This window comes from Grus americana, chromosome 3, assembly GCF_028858705.1.
Source record: "Grus americana isolate bGruAme1 chromosome 3, bGruAme1.mat, whole genome shotgun sequence".
NCBI classification, from domain to species: domain Eukaryota; kingdom Metazoa; phylum Chordata; class Aves; order Gruiformes; family Gruidae; genus Grus; species Grus americana.
Genome location: NC_072854.1, coordinates 6,523,574 through 6,549,747, shown reverse-complemented (window position 1 = coordinate 6,549,747; position 26,174 = coordinate 6,523,574). Strand labels below are relative to the sequence as shown.

Genomic DNA, 26,174 nt, shown 5'->3' with positions numbered 1-26,174 from the left:
TTTTTAACAGACGTTCAGATTCCAGATGTGCACAGATTTAAGTCTTACAACAAAAAACTGCTTGCAGGCTTCTGGTACTGTAATGGGAACTGGAGCTCTGCGTGGAGCTTGCTTTGGAGAAACGACTCCTTTATTTGCACCTGATCTCTACTAGAAACAGGAATAATTTGACTGTAATTTGCATTGCCTGTGACACCTTTTGACAGTGATCTAGCTCTCATTTTATTTTCTGCAGCTTTCCCGGGGGAATGAACTTTTTACATATCTAATCAGCTCTCAGGATATAGAATCATCAATATTTGAAAATACTATAATTGGTACTTTGTGAATAGCTAAAACAGATTAATTTCCAGATTCTTTCTCCAGAGCCCATAAAACCACTTGTGGTTTTAATCACTTATTAGAAAGACACTAGCGAATCCAAAATATGACTCTGTTCTCACTGAAGTCGGTGGAATATTTTGTACGAATATCGACTGTTATAGAAGCAGAACTAGATCAAGTGTATTAGAGTATAATCCATTAATAGCTGTGGCACCAAAAGGCCAAAACCAGAATATGACCCTACAGGCATAAGTTTCCAGAACGTAGGAGCTGCATTCATCCAGGATGAATATGTTGCAGAACAAGTTTATTTGTCTTAAAAAAGGATTTGTGGCTTTCTTGTTCAAAGTCCTTACCTCTTCCTATGAGATACACCGTAGTAGCCAAGATAACGAAGCAGCAGCTGATGCTTGAGCATCTCTACTGACTTCTACTCAAATTGTGACGATTTTCTGAGTACTGCTGTGGCCTGACTCCCCAAATCCTGTGACTAAGGTTCCTTCCAGCACTTAAACCCATATACAGCAATGCAACTGATATAGATAAGAAAAAAAATAAATAAATTACATATATAAGTGATGGGGCAAGTTAGCTACCTGTAGCAAAATCCTACAAATGGGATGTTTGTGGTCGACTTCCATGGGAGTAAGAACTTCACCCTGCAATGCAAACATACACCACTAGAGGGGATTTTACTACCACTCTATGTCTGGCGTAAGTCTATCCTGAAAAGCCTTTCAAAACATATGTTCGAGTTCAACCACAAGATGTTGGCTACAGGCTGAGTGAAATCTATGGTTTGTATTATGCAAAAGGTCAGGAAAGATTATTATAATTGTCCCTTCTGGCCATTAAACCTGTGAGTGAAATTCTGGTCCCGTCAAAGTTATGAACAAAATTCCCGTTGACTTCACTGGGGCCAGACTTCATCCTGTGCAGGTCAGAGCAAAGCGAAAGTCTGTGCCACCAAGCGTCTAGCACTGAGAGCAAGAACAGCTTTTTTGTCAGAGTCACTAATACATATGTTTGGAAAGGAGTTTGAAACATCCTATGCACCCTCTCTGCTCTGCAGCAGGATGAAATAAAATGAGACCAGTTTTACCAACCTTTTTTTTGTGTGATTTCTTCAAAGCCTCCACTAATGCAGATTAGACAACCTCCTTGGAAAGCCTGCTTTGTGTTTCGTTATTCCTATAATTACACTGGGTTTCCTCCCCCCTTCCCCCCCCCCCCCGCCCCCGCCCCAAGCTTTATCGTTGCAAATTAAGCAAAATACTTAATCCTATCCTCTGTGGGCGCAAACAACAATGGATCATCATCCGCTTTGTAAAACAGTCTTCTACATGCTTGAGGACTGTTATTTAGCGGTAGAACATCGCATCATCTTGTTGCTGTTGCTTGTAGACGCATATGCTGATGATTCATGTTTGTGATTTACGTAAAACCTCCTTCACTTCATCCTCGCAGCCTCACCATCTATCCCCTGTCCTTCATTTGTACATTAGATTTTGTTCTTCTTACGTCTTAAACCTTGAGGTTTACTTTCCTAAATTCCATTTAAGTGATTTCAGACACTTTGTTCCAACTTCTTAGCATCACTTCGGAGTCTGTTCCTCTCCTGGGAAATACTGTGCTTGCAACAACCTCTCCATGCTCGTTGCTGTCAGGAAGTTTTGGAGGGTTCTGTCTATTCCTTCTTCCATTTTGCTAACGGAAACATTAAATATGACTCATCGTCTTGTAGATTGTTATGGTACCTCTATTTGTTATGTGTTTCTAGACTAACAGAAAACTTGATTATTACTACTCCATAAGTATTTTTTCGACCACTGATATAAGCACATTGCAGAGATTTCATACAGATCCCATGTCCCTACTTCGTTTATGAAAATACGGTCTGGAGCTTAAGTCAGAAACCTTACAGAAGTCAGATACCTGCTGCTTCTTCCTCCCTGCTGTGCTGGGTACCCCATCAGAGAACACAATTTCCTTGGTTTAATGTCATTTGTTCCTGATAAGTCTATATTGTCTTTTCTTACCAACTTTACATCTTCACATATACTTCTGAACTTACTGTTTAATCGTTTGTTCCAGTATCTTTCTATATGTTAAGCTTATTTATCCATAATTTCTTGAGTTCTTTTTTTCTTCCTATGATGTCTCACTCTCAAGGAATTATTGATGGGTCCCCAAAAGCAAAGTTTTTAAAGGCTGCTCTCTGTGGTTCCATCCAGTGGCTAATGTGGGTACACAGGATCCTGTGCCACGACACTGGTAAGTGATGGAAGCACAGTAACTTTATCAGGTTGGAAAAGGCTCAGAAAGAAGTGTAAGGGAAGATTGTTATTTGTCCATCAAGCCAAGAAAGAAACATATATATTTCCAATCTACTATGTCAAGAAACACAAGAAGTTTGTGCGTAATCTGCTAATGAGACCTGTGATGAGAATGGCAATTTTGGGCTTTGAAGAATTTCAAGATTTTGCTCTAAGTTGCTCTAAGTCTAAAACACACCTTTTAAAACATTCACAGTGTTATTGAACAGAAGCTGTGGGTATCCACGAGGAGGGAAACTGAAACAGTCTCAGTAATTTCGAAAGGAAATTTTGGCTGGTGGGTGGGCTGCCGGGCAGCCAGGAGCCCCGTGAGTCCTGGCCACACTGCAAGTGGTGACCCTGTGCTCTTATGGCTTCGCGTGGTCCCAGCACCCTGCCCGTCCTCCGGCTGGACAGCGGGGGGGAGCCACTGACCAGGACACCAGGTGTATTTCCCAAGTGGCATGGCCAAAGCCTTTGCACATCTCCTCCAGGTATTTGTCAAATTCCAGATGTGGTCCTCAAAAGAATATTGTTCCAATGGAGATATTTTTTTGAACACTCTCATATTAATTTTTTGCCTAGTTGGTCAAGAAGTTCACAGTCAGGAATACTCCCAGCACAGATCTAGAAAATTCTTACTGAGACTTTTAAAACCTGCTATTTCTGCTGGGTGGCTCAAGGCCTCATTTTCCATGCATGGAGAGTTGATACTTGTGAGAAATCAGCTGCCTTCAAATTGTGTCACAGATTCTAAAACTGCTAGCCACTTTGAAAACATCAGCCTGCATTTACCACCCATCCTTTAGCCAGTATTCTGCTGACATTAAAAGAATCCTTATAAATGAAAGATGTGATTTGTCTCTGTGATACTACTGACGTTACTTAATGACTCTAACTCTTCTAGGGGCTTTTCCCCTATGTATCACCATGTGAAAGCCAGATTTGGTATTCAGAAATTCCTCACAGCAAAGTATGATGGAACATGGTCTCCTCGAAAAAAAATATTTTGGTCTCATCCTTAATTCAGGAATTGCTGGTGTAGAAAGTTTCATTATAGTTCCTACTTCCTTTGATTATTTACTATCAATTTCTCATTAAATTGAACAGGTGTAGTGGTAAGTAAGGGATCTACAAATATAATTGAGAACAAAATCATTTCTTGGTCCAGGGTGTCAGACCAGCCTGTGCTTTTCTACTCTGTTGATACTCATCAAGTCATGGGCCTTTAGCTCTTTAAGAAAGCAGAAGAGGTGATGGAATAGCATGAATCATTTTCACACGCTGAGTCTGTCTACCTGTGACTAGGCTGTAATTTCCTAAATCCAAACTGTGCATGACTGATGGGAGTTCTCAGGCATCACAAAGTTTATTTCAAAGGAAAATATGTTTCATGCAGAACATATACAGGGGCCAGTGGCTCTAGCAAAGCCCTTGAGGAAAACCAGGACTTGTACAAGATGATGCATGTAGCTATTCTGCCACCAGGACCTCAGCTGATATGGCAGATGGATCTGCTCTGCACCAGGGGAATGGACCAGCTTGAGTCAATGGATCTTTAGCTGCAAACATATCCCAAGCCATCATGAAAGGATCCTTAGGAAGAAGCTGACCTCTATGACTGATCTCTTCCTGCCCGTGCTGCCATTCATGTGGATATAAAAGTTGGAAAATAATGATTTACAAAACCCAAAGAAAATATTTATCATGCCTTAACTACTGATGCCCACAGGGTCTCCAACCTGCAATTCCATCTCCTGAAAATCCTGAATGTCTCAAGAGAACAAATGCATCTCAAAATTACGGAGATCCGAGAAGTGCAAGGGCAGCTTCTTGGAGATCCTCAACTCTACTGACGTGCTGCTCAGCCGGTTTGAACCGAGTGTAACGAGCCAGCTCCCTTCAAATTGGCTGGCAGCGCAAGACCAAGTTTAGCTTATGTGCATCTATAATATACGTCTGTACGTATGCCAAGTTTGGACAACATTTTGGCTAGCTTTTGGGGAGCTGGCTAAAGAATTTCACCACTTCCTTTCTGTTTTGTTACTACCCTGACAGCCTTTCTAGCAAATGCTCTATTTTTATTTGACATATATGCATATGGTCCATTTCCGTGTGTGTGCTTAGGAATATAGTCCTGCTCGATCTTGCCCTCCCTTGGAAGGCTGCTGCTAAGAGTTTCTCCTAAAAAACGAAATCTCGGAAGAAGTCCAATGAAGTTAAAATGCCGCACAGCAAATTTATTATTGTTGTTATAGGCCCCCATTCAGGAAAGTACTTAAGTATATGCTTAAGTCCCATTGAAATCGTCAGGACTTAAGAACATGCTTAAAGTCAAGCATATACTTCCTCTGAATTGGGATGTATTTCAGCACATGCTTAAATGCTTTCCTGAACCGGAGCCACAGTCAACAAGAGTGTCCTGTGGTACACAGGACTTGTGCTACAAGATTTACTTCTTACTTGAGACCTACCGGTGCTGCTCTATGAATACACACTTCTTAGCTTGCCTCTCCGTTGGTGGCACTCCAAATAGCTTACTGGCTTTTACATTTGGACGAGAAGTTGTGAAAGAAAAGAGATGAGAAACTGGAAAAAAATGATCCTTACTAAAGCAATACCTTGGCATGCCTGATGTCATGTTGCAGCCAATGATTCTTCCCTACAATGGAGATTTGTGCTATTGTGTGTGTGGTATAATTACTAAGACAGATTTTTTTTTTTTTTAATGGTACAATAAATAGGATATTTCCTGGCCTGCTTTGCATTTCGAATAGGATTTTCACTTCCCCTTTGGGTTCTGAGCGTAAGGAGAGTAAGTGTCAAAAGGCAGGAGCTTTCCCAATTTTAAAACAGAGAGGGTGTAACCATGTGTAATGTGAGTCTAGATTTTGATTGTAGGGATGATGAAATGAAATCCCTCCTTAATCGTTACTGGGAAACACTGAAGTAAATTAGCCTGCCTGCTTTTGCTAACTTCTTAAAATCCTTTTGAAAACGAAATGTGTTTTAGTGTCATCAAAAATATCTCCCTACTTTACCCCACAGTCTAAGAGAACAGTGGACCATTGTGCAGAGTGACCTCAATGCAATGAAAAATGAAAGAAGGAGAATAGATAAAACCAAATATATTATTTTCCTGGAAAAAACCACAGTGCTTTCCGATATACAACTCTTTCCAGCACTGCCATTTTTAAGCTAGATGCTTAGTCATTATTAATGATGGTATATTTCTTTAAAGCTGCTATATTTTGGGAATAACTGGAAATGAAACTTGCTTTTTTTTCCCCCCCTTAAGGTTAGTTAAAATAATATACAGTTGTGTGCATTGCAGTCACTGTGCATGTACCAGTTGGAGTATTTTTGGAACAAGTAAGGAAGCTTATTCCAGTTATTTCATTTATAGCAAAGTAGTAGCTTGAACTTGAGAAGAGCTCCCTGTTCGCGTTGTTCAGCTGTGCTGTGCAGTGGTTGGAGGCTCTCAGTGCTACCGCTACTTTACAAAAATATTTGGCACAAGCTTATAAAATCATGGAAATTTTTTTTCTCCACCCCCCCCCCGCCCCGAAACCCTCTTAATTTTGTTCCTTGGTAATGTGTCAGTACTTCCCCCACTTGTGCACACAAATATCTTTAAGGTTTAATTATTTCATTAAAAATAGCTGAAGTATTTAAGGAGGAGCGCCTTATAAATAATAAAGGAGAACATCTTGTTCATTCTTGCCATCGCTCAGATAGAGGCAAGCAGCTGTTATCACAGTGGGGTTTCCTGATGTGATTATACCAAGTTCCAGGGCAGGACCCTGCATCAGTTGGTGTGAAATACCTAAACAGCTGGAGATTAAGTAGAAAAGCATCTTTTTTTTTTTTTTTTTTTTTTTGTAGCTAAAGTAATAAGAATAAGTTTGTGTGAAGCAATGGGAGCAGAAAGCGATGTTTCAAAGATGGAGCAAAATAATTCTCTAGCGATTAGGCCTCCACAGATTCCAGGCTTTTCTGTTGCTGGGGTCCACATTCATCCCACCTAAATTCTGACACTCATTGAATTCAGTCGAAGTGAAAGGTGGCCAGATTCATCTTTTGGATGTGCATCCTGGCCTTGCCCGCGCAGGAGACCTTCCCTTAGGCTTCTCAGTTAAACTTCAGTGGGTCGAGCATCAGCTGAAGTGTCTCACCCAGCAAATCTTCCAATCCGTTTTACTCTTCCACAGTCGCTCTGGGAATTTGCCTTTTCAGGTGACATCCCTATCCATAGGGAACAGGAGGGACTGCTCATCTGCAGGAGAAGGCAGCTCTGAAACCCTTTCACAGCTTTGGGAGTTACAGGGCGCTATAAAAACTCGGTTTCCTTGATCCTAGTGCCCACAAAGCCTCAAGTCTAACCCTAGTTGCAATCATTAAATCAGGAATATCCAGCGTTACTGGCAGGAAGAGCACATATATCCCCAGCTTGCTCCTTTTTGTAAGTGGTTGATCACTTTTGCTGTGCTTCAGGGAAGCTACGTGAGAAAGCTTTTGTGCTCGTTTGTGAATAGCAGCAGGGATAAATGGTGTTTCTCCAGCTTGTCAATTATGTGTGCTTTTCTTTCCATCCACTGTTTGAGTCTTGATCTTGATGAAGGTATTATTTAATTCCTGCATTTCTGAGCCCTTAACCTTGGACAAACACACAATAGGCTTGTATTTAGGCACTACCAGGGTGCTTTAAGCAAGCTGTTTTTCTTTGAAGCTAAGAGTGACTAAGCCTGGGAGGTTCTCTGTTCTTCCTCATCTCCTCCTGGTAGTTAATAGACTTCACAAGGGATCTTGAGACACTCTGATAAGCCTTTGAAGTTATTACCTACTAAGGTTTTGCTCTTTCTGAGTGCTGAACACTGAATTACTGACTGCTGTTAGAAGCAATGAGAAAGGATTCATAAAACTGACAGAGCCTTGCCTATAATTTCTGCAGAAAAAGAGCTGAATTTAATGGATAAATTGTGTTGCTGGGGAGATTTTGATTCTGTTCCCTCCTCTGTCACCACTTCGCCTTGTGATTTGTGGTAGCGTTTTCAGTTATACCAGTCACATGAGATCAAAACCCATGAATCAGACTCCACCCAAATCATGAGCCTGGCTTCCAGATTCAGGAGCATTGAACAGAGATCATACCATATTTTTTCTTTAGTTTATCTTTCGTTTCTGGAATTTCCTCTGTCTATTCTCAATGTGTCTCTAGCAATTAATGTTTCCCACTCTTTTGGAAATATCGGGAAGATATTTTGACCATTTGGGGCTGTTGGAGGCCTCGATTGACCTCCACAATTAATTTTAATTTTGACGTCTAAGTGAATCTTATTTCTTCCATACTCTGCATCTTTTTGCTGTCCCAAATGACTTCTGCATCCCTTAACCTCACATGACCCATCACTTCTGTGTCTTCATTGCCATTCATCTGTTTTGTTCCCCCAACAATCCTCTCTGGTCTTGAGGATTGCCTTGCAGGATGGAGAACATGTAAAAAGATGCAGATCTGGCTAAACCTTAACCTTCATATGGGAATATATAATTAGAGAGCAGGCAAATGGTCTCCCTGAGTCTCTTTCCTGAAAAAGGTGACATTGTTAACTTGCAGCACAAGAAGTGGGTGATGAGGACATGCAGGAGATTGCCTCCATGCAGGATGGAGACCTGCAGGAAGGCTGGAGCTTTGCACATTATTGTGAGACAAGACGCCTCTCGCAAAGTATTTGCAGAACTTGGCAAACCAAGGTTTTACACTCACTTTGAAGGGAGTCAGGTGAAGAGTGAATCAGACTCAATGGAGTTATAAGCCAAAGTAAATCCAGAGGAGGTAAGATGAGAGTCAGTCCTTCTGTCTGCAGGTTTTTTTGCCCTCTAATTCAGTCATCAATCTGTTTTTCTTCAAATTTTAGGTTTGTAATATATGGTTTGTAGACTCAGTTGGCCAACTCCATTATGAAGGATATCATTATGATTGAGATGGTGAAAAAGCCAAGGGGAAATTTGGTGTCATATCGCTGTTTTCTCTTATAGCATTTGCCTCTTTTCAGGAAGGGTAAGAAGTTAAAAGTTCTTGGCAACAAGCCAAAGCCAAAACAACAAATGTGACTTTGCAGTAGTTATTGCATGCAATATGGTGGTGCTTGGTATTCCTATGATCACATTGTCATTGGTTTGCCCTGAAACTTGCAGAAAAGAGCTAACTATTTAATTAAAAGAATTTTGCAAAACTAGTCCGCTCACATCTCAGGCAGATGGGAAAAATGCATCTTCTCTTGCTCATCCTCATGCCATACCACTCTTCCACCCACTTTATCTGCTGGTTCTTGCATATGCCATGTGCCAGGCATGTTGCAGATCCATAATTTCAGGTAAAAGTGCAGCCAAACTATACCACCGTATACAAATACCTCTAGATTCTGAGTGTTTGTTCTGTGTCTTTACATAGCCCTAAACTTTACAACACGTTGTCTTCAAGTCTTGAATCCACACTCTCTCCATATTTTGGTGGATGGGAAATCTTGAATTTGTTTTTAAACCCAGAATCACCAAAAGCTGTGTTCAAGACATGAGAAAGATTCATGACGCCCACCAGAAAATCCTTCCGCTAAATATTTCACATGCAAGGCCTGAATGTATAGCAACTGGACACGTCTCAAAATGTTTCTAGTTGTGTTGTGAACGTTTCATAGAACTGCAATAAATAGAAGTGATTCCTTCTTCAAGATGGAGAAATGCTACCTCACAGCTTCAATATTAATAAGATAAAATTTATGAGAACAAACAGAATAATATAATATTTTTCTCCAAAGGAAAAGGGCATGTATTTGCTTAGCTCTTTCATCAGTCTTTTTTGGACACACACTGTGTGCATAAAATAGTTATGCAACCCATGTGGGTCAACACCGGAAGGTTGGTTGCTTCACCAGGATTATAAGAATCTTTTAAACACAATGGTACCACAAATTAAAATGGAAATCTATCAAAACCATTATCGTCCTGAAAGCTTTGGCCGCAAGCATAATTATTGTAGAAGGATGTTGTCCTTGGATGCAGCTTTGGCTCAGTTCAGCTGGTGTTATTTGTATCCCTCCATGGCTCAAAGTCAGAATTTGCATGACCATAAATTTTTAGAGGAAAAAACAGGCTGTTTCCTCAATGCTAACACTAGCAGGTTTTTATTGTTTTGTAGTGGTTTGTAGGCAACTCATTAGGTACTAGTGATAGGAACAGACTGAATGCGGTGGCTGAAATCTGCCTTGAACTTTGGAAGGATTCCGATGGAGATTTCTGTCTGGATCTGGTTGTTTGTGTCTGAGGCTGTTGCTTTACTGGATGTGAACAAGAATGAGTGAATGTCTGGAGTGCTTGGGTTTAAATCTAGATCTGAAAATCCACATTTTGGCTGGTAAAACGGTGAAGCAGATCTTGAGCTGATACAAGCTGCAGTTCATTGGCTTAAATGGAGCAGAAAACCTGTCCTGAGTGTTATAGTACGTCCATAAAGCAGGCAGTCCTATAGGGATGAAAGTAATTGAAAGAATATATAGTCTCCTGGATGGTGCAGCAAGGGACACATCTCCTTTACCCAGAGCTGCCATCTAGAGAGGCACCAGGTTGCTTCCTCAAGCTCCTGATGAAGGCTGCATCCTGGAGTAGCTCTATTCTTGTGTGGATGATAAACTATATTAAATAACAGGCACTGACGGTTATTTTTGAACTAGTTATTTTTATTTCAGCATCCACTTTTCCATCTTGAGGGAGGTGACTAATGTGTCTGAACTCTATTTTTCCTCTCTTTCTACCCCTCAGGCTGGTATAGATGGAGAAAGCATTGGGAACTGCCCATTCTCCCAGCGTCTCTTCATGATCCTGTGGCTCAAAGGAGTTGTGTTCAACGTCACCACTGTTGACCTGAAAAGGTAAAAATTGTTCAGTTTAATTCAAAATAGTTATATGATCCAATGTTTGCCCTATAGAAAGGCCCTCCCAAGATCAATCAGATTTGAATCTGGCCTAAAGAGTCTGTGGTGCACACCAAAATAGTTGGGATTCAGGTTTGGGGTTTTTTTTCCACTGGTGGAATGTTTTTATATTAAACAGGGTGCTTGGGGTAGTTTCAAAGTCTTCTAACCACAAGCTACAGAAAAAAAAAAAAGAGAGGGGAAACTGATTTTGTAGGAACTATAAATATCTGTGCAACTCCCTGATTATAAAGATTAGTGATTTCATGACTTTTTCTCTCTCTGCAGAAAGCCAGCTGACCTACACAATCTGGCTCCTGGGACCCACCCACCTTTCTTGACTTTTAATGGAGAAGTTAAGACAGATGTTAACAAGATTGAGGAATTCTTGGAAGAGATTCTTGCACCTCCAAAGTAAGAACTTGGGATTTTTTCAGTCAATATTCCATTTCCTAGGAATGAAAGATGTCCTAAGAGGAGTTCCTAAAAAGCACTCCCTCCTACAATCTTTACTTACAGGAGTAATATTTATTTATGAAACTTGCTGGCTTCAGTGAGATGACTTCCATGTGTGAAGGTTACTTGTATGACTAATAACTGCAGAATGTTTTCTCTGTACACATTTCAGGATGCCCTTGTATGCAGAATTAAGGAGACCAACAGTAGAAAAATTTTGCAGGGGTCTGGTGTCCACAATTTACAAAGCTAAAAATAACTTGGAATAGATGCCGAGAATTGCCACACAAAACATCTGTGCCAGAAAAAGCATTTCACAGCGAATAACTGGAGGTTTCTGAACTGTATGGTGCATTAGAAAGGTTGGAAGGGGAACTGATTACAGAGTACGAGAGGCCCTGGAGGCAGAAAAGTGCTCATTATTCTAGTCAAGAAATGACAAGAGCCCATGACTAGAAGTTATAACCAAACTAATTCAGATTAGAAACAAGGCATAGATTTTTTCAGTATGGATGATTAACCATTGGATCAAGCTACCACGGAAAGCTTCAGATTCACCAGATATGCCTTAGTTAGTCAAACATTTTGGACTTAATACAAGGATAATGGGGAAAAAATTGTTGGCTTGTGTTTTGGACCTTAAAATCTAAGAATCAATGAAAATTGACTCGGTTCCTTGTGGAGTATTTTACCTCCAACTGAATCAGCACCTATAGGCTAGTCCTAAGGTGAGGGATCAGATATTTAAATTTTCTGTACTCTGGTCCAAGACCACTGAAATCAGCAGGAATCATTAGTTTGTGTTGGTCTTTCAAATCGATATATCCCTTTGCACCAGATGTCTATAAAAAACAATTCAGAGACTGAAAACTTTATGTTCCTTCACCTGGGTATTGCTAACATGCCTTGCTATTACATCCTGGAGTACATTTTCAGCGTAAGGAATTAGCCACGACTGCCATTCATAATAGAGGGAGCTGGCTGCCAAACTCCCCTGCACCTTTCTGGAAATTTAGGCTTCTTTCTTATTCAAGGCCACTGTATCTTGGATCATGGTCACATGAAGCACCAGTGCAATTACCTTTGTCACGAAGCCATCCTTGTGTAACTATCCAAATGCCTGCCTTGACAGACACAGATATTATTAAGAGGGACTTGCCAAGCTGTTGTTTTGAGATAAACGGCAGTGTTAATTGCAGCTCCTTGTACAGGGCTTTTTTCTTTCTTCTTGTAAATCGTATTTGTAATCCACCGCTATGTTGCTGGTAACAAGATGTTACTCTCCACGCTGCTTCTCCCTTTTCAGGTACCCCAAGCTGGCTGCTAAACACCGGGAATCAAACACTGCTGGAATCGATATCTTCTCCAAATTTTCTGCATACATCAAAAATACCAAACAGCAGGATAATGCTGGTGAGTAGGATCATTACCAAATGTGCCAGGGAGTTTGTGTGCTTAGAAAGGGAATCATTTTGCCATTCTCCCATCATTTTATTGTAAACTCTGTTCATATGACATCAGGTACCATTGCTGATCAACCTGAGACGGTAGGTTCAGTGGACTCAATTCACATGTCCACAGTTGAATTAACTACATCTATGCTAGTAAATAAAACAGGCAACAGAGCATTCAGTAGCCCTGTTACCAACTGCCATGACATGGCGCCCTGTCCATACAGCCCAGCTCCCTCACCAGAACAGCATCCCATACTGCTTACTGGAAGTGACTGGTGGCCTGTGCTATCGCCTCCACTCTGCCCAGGCACTGCTTAGAGAAGTGTGTGTTGACTGGACCCAAAACCGTGCTAGTACTAAAAATTTAGTAGTGAATGACTGCGTGAGAGCAAGCCATGCCCTGACCCTTCATAATTTGCTAGGAGTGGCCATCAGACTCTTGGCCCACTTATCTCATGATTATGTTACGCTGTTATAGCTAATTTAACTCATATAAACTGAGTTATGTCAAGACATTAAACATAAAGTAATTAAATGAAAGAAATGGCTTTAAGAAATTTAATTGCACTCTGTAACCTCCAGACTTCCCCTCACATTTGTGTGTCAAAAGAAATACCCTCCTGAAGCTGGATGCCGTGCGTATTTACACGCATCCTACATTGTCTTTGTAATGAAATTGCTTTTCTCCCCATTCCTTTCCCCTCAGAGAGGCAAGACTTCAGCCAGTCTGAGCTCCTGTTGCTCCATGAAAGTTAATGGATTTACACTGCCATATCCCTTGAAATGATCAAGTAGAAGATTGCAGTCACTCACTGATGTACATCTTACCTCATATCACTAGTTTCACAGACAGAGACCTAAGGCATGTTAAACACCACGCGCTCATATTGTATCATTCAGAAAAGACTAGATTTTTTTCAGGTTCCAGCTCTGCCACAGATTTCATCTGTGTGATTATATTTCATTGCCTGGGGCTGACCCATGAGATGAAAATGGGTAAATGATGATTTATGTCAGATAACAATCTGCTCTGTAATATTTCTGTGTTGTTAACAGAAGGAAATAATTACAGTGCTTCACTTCTCAGGGATGCTAAAAAGTTATTTTTTTTGTCTAATGCTAATGGGATGCTCAGCTAACCTCTGTAGGAAGTTGTAAAAGGAAGATAAATTAAGAGTTAGACTGAATAGATGTTACGGTGAAAATATCTTGGCCATTTACAAGGAATTTTTATGGTCTGCTCCACAACTGTAAATCTTAAATTCAACTGTGCTGCCCCTTGCATTCTAAAAGAGCCACGGGTATATGCCCACATGCATAATCCCAGCGCGTCGCTTCTCAGTGACTCTGCAGTATGCGAATCCCTGGACTCATAAGGGCTGGCAGCTCTACCCGTAATAAATGGCTGCACTAGAGGTGTCTGCATCTGGCCATAACCAGAGCTGGAATTCAAGGTCGGATATCCGCTACTGTGAGATAACGAAGCTAACCCCGCAAAGTGCTCGTGACCGTGTCTCCACAGTTTTACTAGCTGCAGTGTGATTAATGGGAGCTTTCCCTAGCTCTGCCTAACAAACTCTTGGTTTAGGTACTCTTGATAATAAAAGGAAAATCCTTCTCAACGGCAATTGAGCACACCAAGGTTATAGAGAAAAGAGATGTTAAATTGCAGGAGAACAAAAAACTTTGTTCCGTGCAAGTCCTCACTCCGTTTAGTTCGCTGGTTCATGCTCTTGTGATATGCAGACACGTTGGAATGTCTGAACATACTGCTACTCAACTTTCCCCTTTGAAGTAGAGAAAAGCTTTTAGCTTAATTTCTTACAGCTGGAGTGCTGCAGTGCAAGGAGAACAAAGCAGAGATGAGCAGAGTATCAGTAGTACCTACATGTTCTTTCTATCAGCAGAGTAAAGCATCTGAGGACCTCGGAGTCCTTGGGACTATCAGTGCAGACTTATGCCATGTGGGAAGTAGACCTCAATTTCAGCAGAGTAATTGACTTTCAGTTTTCAAGGGCTGAGCAAGAATAGCTTTTCCCTTATCCCAGGGACATTTTACCCACTTTCCTATCCAGTTAATCTGAATCTACAGCAGTTATTCTGAAGGCTGATTTGGATGGCAGATAATGCATTAATTAAAAGGTAGTTGTGCTAGATCGCTTGAGCAGTGAAAAGACTATGTGCAAAAAGGAAAGGACAGCACCACTGTATACGTATTTCCTAATTAACTTCTTTCTTTTTGATTGGTATTTTTAAAAATTGCAACACTAATCGGAAAGGGATCTGGTGCTCTAACCCTGATGCTATACATGCTGCTTTGCAAGCAGGTTCTGATGCCTTTTCCTCCCTGTACAACAGCAGAAGTAGTTGTGTATAGTTCTGTAGTAATAAAAAATATTTTTTAAATTAAAATGTAATTACTTAGGAGAATATGCCTTTCCCTGTCTCCGTGTGAGCAGGTAAGATCCAGAAAAAACAGCGATTGCTGCTTGTGGTTATCTTAAGCAGTTTCTATACACCCCAGCTCTCAAATAAAGGTGTCTCATAGTCATCCTCTATGTTGGCTCTTAGTTCCAGCTGACTCAAGTGCTTGGGTTAATCTGGAAAGCCACACCAGAGATAACATTAACCAGCACATCAGATGCACATAATCAAAATACACAAATAGAAAAAGACTTGTTAATAAATCAAAAACAGAACAGGGAACCCAGACCAGTATATAAAAATACTTTTAATTTCTTTTGATTGGGAATAGGAGATTGTTGAATACCGAGTAAGCTAAAGCACCAAGTATCAGGTCGTTTAAATTATTTTCCCTGAACTTGGGAGTCAGGGAGGTGAACTCATTAATGTGTGGGATATCAGGCTGGGAATTTGTAGCATCAGCCTATCTCTATCTGCGAGAAGTGTGGGTTAGGTGTAATTATATATGATCATTCTTCGTAGCGTACTGGTGTAGCAGAGATCATGCGGTCTACGTAACATGAGCTCTTACTACAGCCTGTGGCTATTACATTGTTGCAGAAAAGTGGCGTGAAGTGGTTGGGATAATTAATGAGATTTATGCAGTATGAGGATACTGGATATGAGAATTAATGAGAACCTAATGCACACCAAAGATAAACCCAAGCTGGAGTTCCTTCTGGGAGGGTTTACAGCCAGGGTCATGCAACAATTTCAGGCTTCAAGTGATGCCATCACTTGGCTGTATCATTGCAACATTTCCTATCCTGAGAGAGGTGGATGGAAGGCACTGATAACAGAATCTGTAGCCTTTAAATAGCTAAACAGTTATTTTTTTCTGATAGTGGAAAAGTTACTGAAGAAAACAAGATTTGTAATTTCCTGGTTTACCGTGTGTCTGAATTCTTGCATGTAAATGAATAGACACAATGATACATATGGCTGTTTGTTTCTAAGATTGTGATACCCTCTGCTGGCAAATATGTGAATATATAAAGCAAGCAGCTTTACAATCGGGGCTGAAACATCCCCTTAACAAAGTAGGTTTCCTTCTATCAAGACAGTTTCCTCCTACAAATGCACCATTGTCAAAAGAGAAGTGTTTCATAGTAACCTATTGATTTTGACAAAATTTTCATGGAAAAAATAATGTTTTTTCTGGATGAGTTAAAATTACTTTGAAGTAAAATGCTTTAACATTACAGAGAAAAATAGTACTTTTTTTCTGGATTCATTCAATACTTCATTAGCCACACACCGTTATGTTTTATGCCTGGCGCAGAAGCAGGTGATAACCTTCTTCTTTAAGTCTGTATGGCAATGTGTTATTGATTGTGATTCATTTACTTACCAAAGGCATTTGGCAGCTAGACTGCCCTGATTTAATAGTTCCCTGAATTTCTGATTCTTTTTTTCCATCTTTGTTTTCCTAACTTTTCTGTCTTATAATATAAAAACGTTGAAAGGTTTGGAACGGGCTGGCGAGGGCTGTAAGCCCAGAAGCAAACATGCTTATGCCATATCAAAGTCCCACCACTTTTAAGCTTCTTGAAAGGGAAGGAATTGATTCCAGATCCTCAGGATGTGGCAAGCTGTGTTTAAAGAAAGTGTGTGCATTTATTATTTCAAGTCAGTTCAATTACAACGGGCTTGATTCCTTCCACCCCCCGTGTCACTCGATAATTTTATAACGGGCCTTTCTGAAGGAGTCATGTCCTCATCGCGGGATTAGATGCGCGTCTCGCTTTGATAGCACGACTGGGTTATTCAGGCCTCCGGCCGTTGCCACCAGGCCTCACCGCTCGTACTTGCCATGACAAGTGCTCATTCACACCAGAACAGGAGTCCTTGGGAGAGTTCAGTGGCGGTAGTCTTAAAATTATTTCCTGGATGCTCTTGCTCAAGTTTTCATGGTCACTATGAGAGTTTTTGGTTGCTTAGCGATTGTTTAATATCTAGAAGGGGGTCTTGTCGGAGCATAGGAAAGTAAACCAAGATCTTGTGAGTTTACTTTTGGTTCCTTTGGTTGATGCTGAGCAAGTCACTCAAACTCTGTACAGTAACCAGCGTAGCAACAGTTTATGTATTCATTGTTGGAGGATAAAATTTAATTAATTGGAATGCTGTGTACGTATTTGGTATCCTGCTTATTAGTTTTTCTTGTGAGACTCTATACTGCAAACCAAGGGGACAACCTATAGTAACCACCCATTAACTGTCCTGCCTAAAATTATAAGCTCTTTGGCTCATAGAATGAGCCCTTTGATTTCATTTATGAGTTTAAAAAGTTGTTCTTGAATTGAGTTCTTAGGGGGCACCAGCTCCAGTGTGGGTGGGCGCATTCATTAGTGGTACGGAAGGATATTTCACTGTACGGCTCTTCAGAATGCGCTGAGCCGGGAGACCACCAACATGATTTCATGCAGAGGAATTTCCAGCCGTCTGACCAGAGGACTCCGCTTGTCTGGTTTGGATTTACATCAAGAGGCCAAAAATAAAAGCACATTTAAATTATTAACTTACATGTGATTAAATGCCGTCCACCTCTTTCAGTAGCTACATCACACTTTGTGGTTAAGTGCGTGAGGTGGGAAATGTCTCTCTTCGTGTGCTGTGTACGTATGTATACAGCAGATATGCACGCACACATACAGGGCTGGAATTAAAACTGGCCTACATCAGTTTTACACTGTGGAGTTACTCCTGCTGAGAAGAGAATCAGACCCATAGTGTAGGTACGTGCGGAAGCTGGATGGTGTGCTCTGATCCTTTCTAGAAGCCGTTGAGTATCTCCTGAAATACGCGGAAAATCAGTTTGCTCCAAACCCCTACATGGAATATTTACAGTAACAGCAGCTCTGTGGTGCAGACCCTCCGTGGCACCCGAGCTGAGCTACGTAGCCAGGGTGGGAGCGTCCTGATGCTGCGGGTCAGCTCCGCTTGACTTTAACGGAGCAAGTTAAAAAGCTGTTTGAACGCCCTTGTATCGATAGGGAGTTTCCCGTGACAGGGATCTTGGATCAGGCTCTAATTAATGCTTTACGCTTTCTGCACAGATTTTCAAGGTGCCATATAAATATATGGGGGTGTGTATACATATTTATGTTAGTGGGTGTATGTCTGTGTATCAGCTTGCCATTAAAATTTTTCCTTCTTCCTCTTTAGCTGCAGAATTTCCCTTTTCCACTACAAAACCCCACACCTGTCCGAGGCCCAGCATGAGGCACGATTTGTCCTGTGCTGCGACGATATTAAGTTTTCTCTGTCATGCAACAAGGAAGGACTAGAAATAGCTTTTAAATTTGTTTAAAAAAAAAAAAAAAAAGACTTGCTTTGTGATGGAACATATCAGGATGACAGCTCTTTAACTTTTGCAATTTGAAGCACAAAAAAGCCATTTCAGAACATTTTAAACAAGTTTTTATGGCTCCCTCTGAGCTGAGTACTGTTGGGCTCGCGGTAGCTGAAGTGCCTGGCAGCTTTACAAAACCAGCCCTAATATAAAAAATAACCAGTCTTTAAAACATATGTAAAATAGCTTTTCTGCAACATTTGTGGCACATAAAGTACCAAATACATGTTGGTGAGTGTGATATAAAGCTTTTATTGCCATTCATTTGGGATGACCCATATAACTCACTCATGATACGTTAATAAAACAGTTCTCCACTCTGTCTCTTTATAAAAACACACATATAAAGACCGCTAAACCAGTGCTGATAGCTGTGTGCTAACTTGTTAAGTAGTGCTGCAAGTTGCATTTATCATCTGTGCTAAATTGCTTTATCTGCTTTCTCCCCGGTAATCAAAGACTGATTCTAAAATGCTCAGAAACAGCAGTTTGCAAAATAAGTTTGAGAAATAACTTTTTGAAAGTTCTCCTCAAAATCACGCTGGCCGGAGGCCCAGAGCCATCAATATTCTGTCTGGTACCAGTGACAGCTTTAAGGACCAATATCTTTTGACCTGCCAAAACTAAGAACTGAAATTTTATGTCATTGGAAGGAAGAAGTTTTCAGTTCCCTAAAATGATAACAAACCATCATCTTAACCTCAGAAATGTGTACCTTACTGGGGAATGTTTCTGAACTTTGCTATCATTTTGGTTTTTTCCTTCTTCTAAGGCCTCACTAGTTAAGATATGAATATGTCCTGATGGAAATGTGAAAAAATACTCTTTGAAAACAATATAAAACTAAACCTCTGTGTAAGTCCAGATGTGATCAGACTGCAAGCCCTTCAAGGCAGGGACTTGGTATGCCTGATCAGCACACTTAGATGCAGCCATTCTGGGAACAATAAATAATCACAATTAATGTACTAGCAGAGATGGTTTTCTGACACATCTGTGCTGACGTAGCTTTGAAACCATAGCATAACACAGAGAGGGAGAGAAAAAAAATGAAAGAATATATATTTGTATAAGTTCAAGACACAGAATATGCAAAATGCTAAAAACCAGTTGACAATATGTACTGAAGTCAACGAGGTTAATGATATGCTCAAATTAAGGCACGTTCTCAAGCCTTTGCTGAATCAGAGCCTATACGCACAGGCCAGGCCTAGACTAAAATACTTGCAACGGGAACAGTAGTTGGCAGACGCTCTTCTTTAAGAGGGAATTATTTCCCCTGTGTGTTTGAATATTCCTCCAAGTGCTGCTGGCTTTACTGGGATGCTTTGTTCTGCTTCCCAGCCCAGCTCCCATGCTCGCACACAGGAGCAGTAGCACAGCTGGAAGTGGATTAGAGCAATCTGGCGGCAGCAGTCCTGGGAGGAATTAAGTGCCTCGCTGCTGGAATGGGAGGCCTAAATTACATTATTATTTAGAATTGAGTTTTAACTTCATTGCTCTATGGTTTCGCACTGGTGGGTAACTCCCTTCGTTGCAATGTACTTGGTGCATCTGAAGTATGTTCCCCACAGCAAGGACTTAGATGAAGTTACGGTCTTACTCAGTAAAGTGTCCAAATCTTATATGAGCAAATGTCCAGATTTAAGCACCCAGCTTTTCTTATTGTCCTGAGAGCATTGTTCACAGGCTTATATTTAGCAATTGTAGAGCAAGCTATCACATGATAGAGAACCCAGTGACTGGCTCCTGGAAGTCAGTTTGCAAAACTGTTGGTGACTTCAAAGGGAGAAGGATTGGCCCAGAATCTGTTTTTCCCAAAACAGATTTTTTTTTGTTTTATGCATGCAAATGTTCTTCATAAAATAACAGGGAAGAGGAGAATGAGACCTAACTGAAATTCAGTGTTGCTAATTTTCTTTATTAGATCAGATCTTAAATAGTTGACCTTTAGCGTCAAAACAGTGCTGGGAATAAGGTGACTAAATGGGAGCTGGAGACATAATTATTTTCTAAGTATCCTGATTCTTCTGATTGCAGAAAAAAAAATCAGAATTTCACGGAGTTTCAGGCTAGAAGTAACTTTGGGTTATTTACTGTGATCTCCTGCAAATCACATCCCAGTCAGTTTTGCCCATTGAGCAAACGTGTTAGTATTTCATCCTTTAGAGTACAATTTGTTTTGCATCAGAACAGAGAGTAGGAGAAACTGAAGGGTCTTTGATGCATGTTACGCCTCTACGTGGGGTTGGGAATTTACTGGATGATAGGCACCTGGCTGATGGCAATAGCTGGTCCATATTATGCACTGCAGAGAGAAGTGAATCCCTGGTGATTTGGCCAGTCAAAGCTGAAAAACAAATATTTCCTGGACCTTAACCTGGAATCAGGATGACTTTGAACTTGTGAGGAAGGCATCTACTCAGCAAGACTTTCTGCACCACTCCAAGGTATTGGTCCAACCATTCCCATCTCTAGCAGAGAATGACCTTCCGGCCATGGATAAGCCCCACAACATATCTGATTAATTGCATACTGGGAGAAAAGATACTGTGATCTTTGCAAGCATCTGAAGTCTTGAAACATGAGATTTAATTATAGTCATTGTCTTAATGACTAGTAGTCATTAGTAGTAAATTCCCTGTGACATTAAGGATGGTATGGTCATAGTCATATACAACCTCGGTCGTTGTTCCAAGACCTAAAAGATGATATTGGGGATTTTAAAGTGCCATGACCTGCTCATGCGAGTCTATCCCCCTCCAGCCCGGTTTCTCCTATTTCTGCCAGAACTGGATTTAAACCTGCCTTTTCTTAGTTGCATTATAAACACCCCAAGAAGTAAGTCCACCTCCCCTCCCTCCTTGTTTGTTCCTTAAACATTGGTTTGGCAATGTGGAGAGTGAATTTGTCCAACTTCCAACCATTAGACCTTTTCACATCTTTGTGAGCAAGGCTGAAGAACTCTTTCACACTTCCCAGATGTTTTGTGCATGAGTGAGCATCTGTGCACGTTGGCCTCTCGGCCTTCTCGCCGATAAGCTGAACAAATAAACTCTTCAAACCTAACATTTTGAGGCTCGTTTCCAGTCCTTGAGCACCGTATTATTGTTCTCCTTTGACCTCTTTCTTGCACAAATTTTCAAAGCCTTTTTTAACTGGGGACACCAGAACTGTGAAAAATGTTCTTAATACTTGTTGCAACAGTACAGTTGCAACAGAGGGAATATGATCTCCCTACTACTACTTGAAAATTTTTCATACATCCAGGCATAATTATAACTTTATTTGATTCTGCTTCTTTCAGAGAGGTTAAGTTGAGGCATAATCACAATGGTCCCTAAGTAATTTCATGGAGCTTGAAACAAAAAATCTCAAAAGCAGAGAAACAATGGAAAAGAATTAAGATGTGAGTCATTTGTAAATCTCATCATCTCATGTTTTTTTTTTTAATATCTGAGTAACAATTTTTGAACACAAAGGACAGAAAATGCTAGAAACATTAAAATAAAACTAATTGAGATTTGCTAAGTGAACTAAGGGAACTGAATCAGCTTTAAAACTTCATCCTCAGGTGCTGCTAGCTAGGCATTGCTGTGTTTCCCTCTCCCGTGTCTTCATTCCACCACTGCTGGAGTGCAATAACTAGCTGAAATCAGTGGCGTGCAATTGGGATTATCCTGGTGTAAACAAAAGCAGACTTTATTCCCCTACACGCCAGGGACTGAAAGAAGTTGATGTTAAAGATGCAAGCGCCAACAGCCTGTGGAGGAGCAATGTTCTCTGCTTAAATATTAGAACACAAGGGGTCCCCACAGCACTGCCACTAAAGCCCAGCCGCACTCTCTACCAGGAGCTAACTTTACTCTTATTTTAATGCAGAAACACGTAGTCAGTTTTTCTTTGTTAGTCACAGAATCATCTTGTTTGTTCTTTGGTAGTAAAGCAAAACTTTACACTCTGAGTAAACACACAGCATCTTAAAAATCAAGATACCAGAATGATAATCTCATCCTATAAATATGTGGTTTTATAATCTGCAGGGCCTGATGGTTTGGGTTTTTTTCAGGTTTCTGATGCAAATCAGCTGCTGCTTGTCTGCAGTTGGTTTAGGGACACCTGCACAAGACTAGCATCGCAGAGGTCAGGATTAGGCCCTCAGGGACATGCTCTAGAAATGATGCTTGTCACTTACGTGCTGCTACAGAGTTACGATGATTTGTGAAATGCAAGTTAGGTACTGTTCTTCCAGGGGCACTTGCAGGCCAGTAGTTTTACAGTCACTTGCTTCCTGCCCTCAGGGTCGCTTGGACTCCTAAGAGACTTGGAAATGAACCCTTCTTTTGGTGTCATTTAAACACCCGGGGTTTCTTCTTAAAAAAAAAACCCACATTTGAAGGTGTTCCAGTTGCATTCTTCATGATAACATTACAAGTATTACATTTATTTCTTTCCTCCATTGTAAAACCAAATAAGAAAAGGGAAGAAAGAAACCCGAGTTTTCAGTCTAGAACTAGAAACAAGTCAAACCAAACTTTCTAGATGCTTGAAAAATATGTGTTTAATTTTCTTTTTAAAGACATTATTGATTCACCTGTTTCACTAGGTTTAATTTGGGAGTAGGACAGATGGTATCACAGAAATAGGAAGATGCCTCTTCTTTTTTGTTGTATTTACTATTTGTCCTCCTCTAACCTGAAACATAAGTCCATGGCTGGTGCATTACTGCTTTTACCAATGTAAAGTTTGTGACTGAAAAGTGCTATTATCCTTATTTTGTATATAGGAAGTCGGAAGGCAGAGAATTTAAATCATTTATACGAGGTCATGTAGAAAAGCGTGAGAAGAAGAGAATCAGGTCTCCTAAATCCTAAACCCTTGGGTCATTGTGCTCTGTCTTAGGAAAGGGTACCTGGGGAATCAAGGTCTCAGTCTCTCTTGAGACAGGTCTGTCAAAATATCCCAGACTTTTGGGATGAAGATCTAATCAATCAGTCCACATCATCAAAGGTTTGTAGATGTGGTGGGGGGAGGAAGAAGGATGATAAGGGAGAGATCATCTCACTTAAGTCTGGCTAAAAGTTATACTTAGTTGTTCAATAATCCTGGCTTCTTTTGTCATCAATGGAGAGGCACAGAGATCCATTTCTAAAGGGCAGTTTGAATTGTCTTAAAATATGGATCTAAAGCTGGGAGAACTTGTCCTCTGACTGATCTGGAGGATGAAAATGAACCCCTAAGAAACCCCTAACCAGGAAAGTAGAGTTGAGGAATAAGAGACACTAATCTATTTCTCTTCCGTGTACACAACTTGTTGATTCATTAAGTGAGTATAAACAGACAGATCACAACTTTTCAGCATGGTTGTACAGGCATTTACCTTCATTGTGGGAACATGCTCAAGTCTCTGTTCCAGTGAATATCGAATTATTTATCTACAGTTGAACGTCTTTAATAGGAGAAGTGACTCATCCCAGAAACTCCCTTTGGCACCAAGTTAGGCATCCAAATGCCCTGGATGCATGGGAGCATACAACCTCCATACTTCTCTGCATTTCCAATGGCTCTCAGTGACTGCCCACTCATTTTGCCTCTCAATACACACGCTGCTCAGAGCTGGGGATTTTACAAGGCAGAAACATGCCTGGAAAGGATGTTGCAATGCTCAAATTGGCAATCTACTTGCCCTTTGGGGAGTAAGCCCTAATATTTAAGTAACTTTTTTAAAAAAAAAAGAAAAAAAAAAGGAGGTATTATCCTACATCACATAGGTGAACTGTGAAATTATATTCAAAAGGTAGGATTCATCTCGCCTAACTTCACCTCCCTGTAAGTTAGGTGTCTAGTCTGAGCTAGTCCTTTAGGCTCTGTCTGTAATTCATGCAGTGAGAAGGGCATGTGTGGCATGAGTCACACCAAGTTTAAATCAAGTGTCTCAGGCAGTTGGAAGGAATTGCCCTCTGGAGATGTTTAGTACCTCTGAGCAGAGAGGGAACCTACATAACCAGCTTAGACAAGACACCTGACTTTTAAATGGCTAAACAGAAAAAAAATCAAGGCAGCACTCAAATCTCGAGGGTTATATTGAAATCATAGGAGGGGGGGAAGATAAACTGTTCAATATGTAATACAGTGGCGCACATATTGCAGTCACAGCTCCTCCATGTGAGAAGGATTAATCTATACAGATTAAAGTTACAATATTCTGTTGAGCCTGCCTGAACAAAATGAGCAGGACGGAGAAAACAGAGAGTAAAAATATGAATCCTCGGTCTTTAATCAGACTGTCAGACTAGTAGAATGATATTATTTTCTTACCTTAAATTGCTGTTTCTTAGCTGGTTTCCCTCTCCTACCAGAGAACAGTATTGGGTCTCATATAATATCAAACTCTGTGAATCTGGAAGTGATCAGGAAAGGTGGTTTGTTTTTTTAAAGGAAAAATAAATCTCAGATTGTTTGTGTGAGACAGTGAATATTTATGTACTGTTCCCCCTTTTCCCTCATTGCGTATTTCACCAAGTTCATTTGCGTGTGTTACAGGATAAATCTTACTGGAGGGCAGTGGAAGAAAGCAGTAAAAAGGAAAAGCATCAATCAGTGATCCAGGGTAGCGGCAGGATTCGTTGTTCATTTTTGTACATGGATCATTGTTTGTTGAACTTGCCTGGGCTTGACAATTAAGAAACTTGCAGTTCTGCCGAGGTCAGTCTCAGGTGGTTTCAGATGATGGCTACGAAAGCCATTATGTTGCTGGGATTCGATAACTTTGCAACCTTGTTGTTACTGTGCTTTCAGTGGTATTCACTTACGAAAAGGGCCACATATATCTTACTTTGGCTTGGAGAAAATATTTTGTGACAAAATGTTTATTTGACAAAAAATGCCATGGGTGGTGGGAGTAACCTGAATTATTGGCAAATGTGGGTTGAATTCGGTGAACAATGACGTGTTTTGAAAAGTAGGAGCATTTTCTCTTAAACTTTTTGAAACAAAAGGTTATTCTCTTTTTAATTTGAAAATGGCATGTTAATTTTGAAGATTACCAACATTTTAAAAGTGATGTGAAAATGATTGAATATCTAGGTATGACTGACTTAACCAACCATCCCAAAACACGGCTTTCTTTTTGCTTTCGTGTTTGTTTGGAAATCTCATGTTATCTTGCTTTAAGTTTGTTTAAAAAAATTGAACTAGTTTTGTTCTCTTTTAATGTTAATCAAATAGTTTTTATGTTCAATTTGGCTAAAGAATCAATTGTTCTTATTGCTCTTATTGTGCTCCCTGTGCTTTGCAGCTCTTCCCATAATAACTATCAAGTAAAATCCTCCTCCTGCAAAAGATTCCACTCAGACACATAAAATAGGAGTCATCTCACCTAATTTTAGCTATTTTAAATTTAGGTAGTCAGTCTGCCCATTCTCAAGAAAAAGAGAGAGGCTTCTCTGATGGTAATTCAGCTTTTCCTAGGCTACTATTTTAGGATGGAATGATTTGCCTTCCAGTGGCTCCTTCAGGCCACAGAGATTGGCGTTTATGTGCTTTGTCTGCTTTGCTATTTCTCCTCATCCCAGCATTAAACAAGGAAGGAAATATTTGGAGTTCAAGGAAGGGGAAGAAGAGTCCTTGTCTGACCTCTGCAAATGCCGTGGGTGTGGGCAGTCTGAATCAGTTCTACTTTTTCCGAACCATTTTTCTTTTACTACTTTCTAGTTACTTTCCATTTTGCTTCAGCCTTATTTGACCCACAGAAAATAGAGATGGAAATGACCGATGACGCTGGAAGTTTTATGGCCGGTATTATTTAGGAGGTCAGACTAACTGATTGTAATAGTCTCTTTTG

The 26,174-nt window shown here is 40.4% G+C and overlaps 1 protein-coding gene across 3 annotated transcripts in view; it reads left to right on the top strand.

Annotated features, from left to right (window-relative positions):
• CLIC5 (chloride intracellular channel 5) overlaps positions 1-26,174 on the top strand; it is a 78,921-nt gene that overhangs the window by 41,719 nt on the left and 11,028 nt on the right. For all 3 annotated transcript variants that reach the window (XM_054819221.1, XM_054819219.1, XM_054819222.1), the window contains 3 exons: positions 10,455-10,564; positions 10,895-11,020; positions 12,369-12,475. In XM_054819221.1, the coding sequence (XP_054675196.1) occupies positions 10,455-10,564; positions 10,895-11,020; positions 12,369-12,475 (343 nt within the window). The remainder of the gene's footprint in view (positions 1-10,454; positions 10,565-10,894; positions 11,021-12,368; positions 12,476-26,174) is intronic.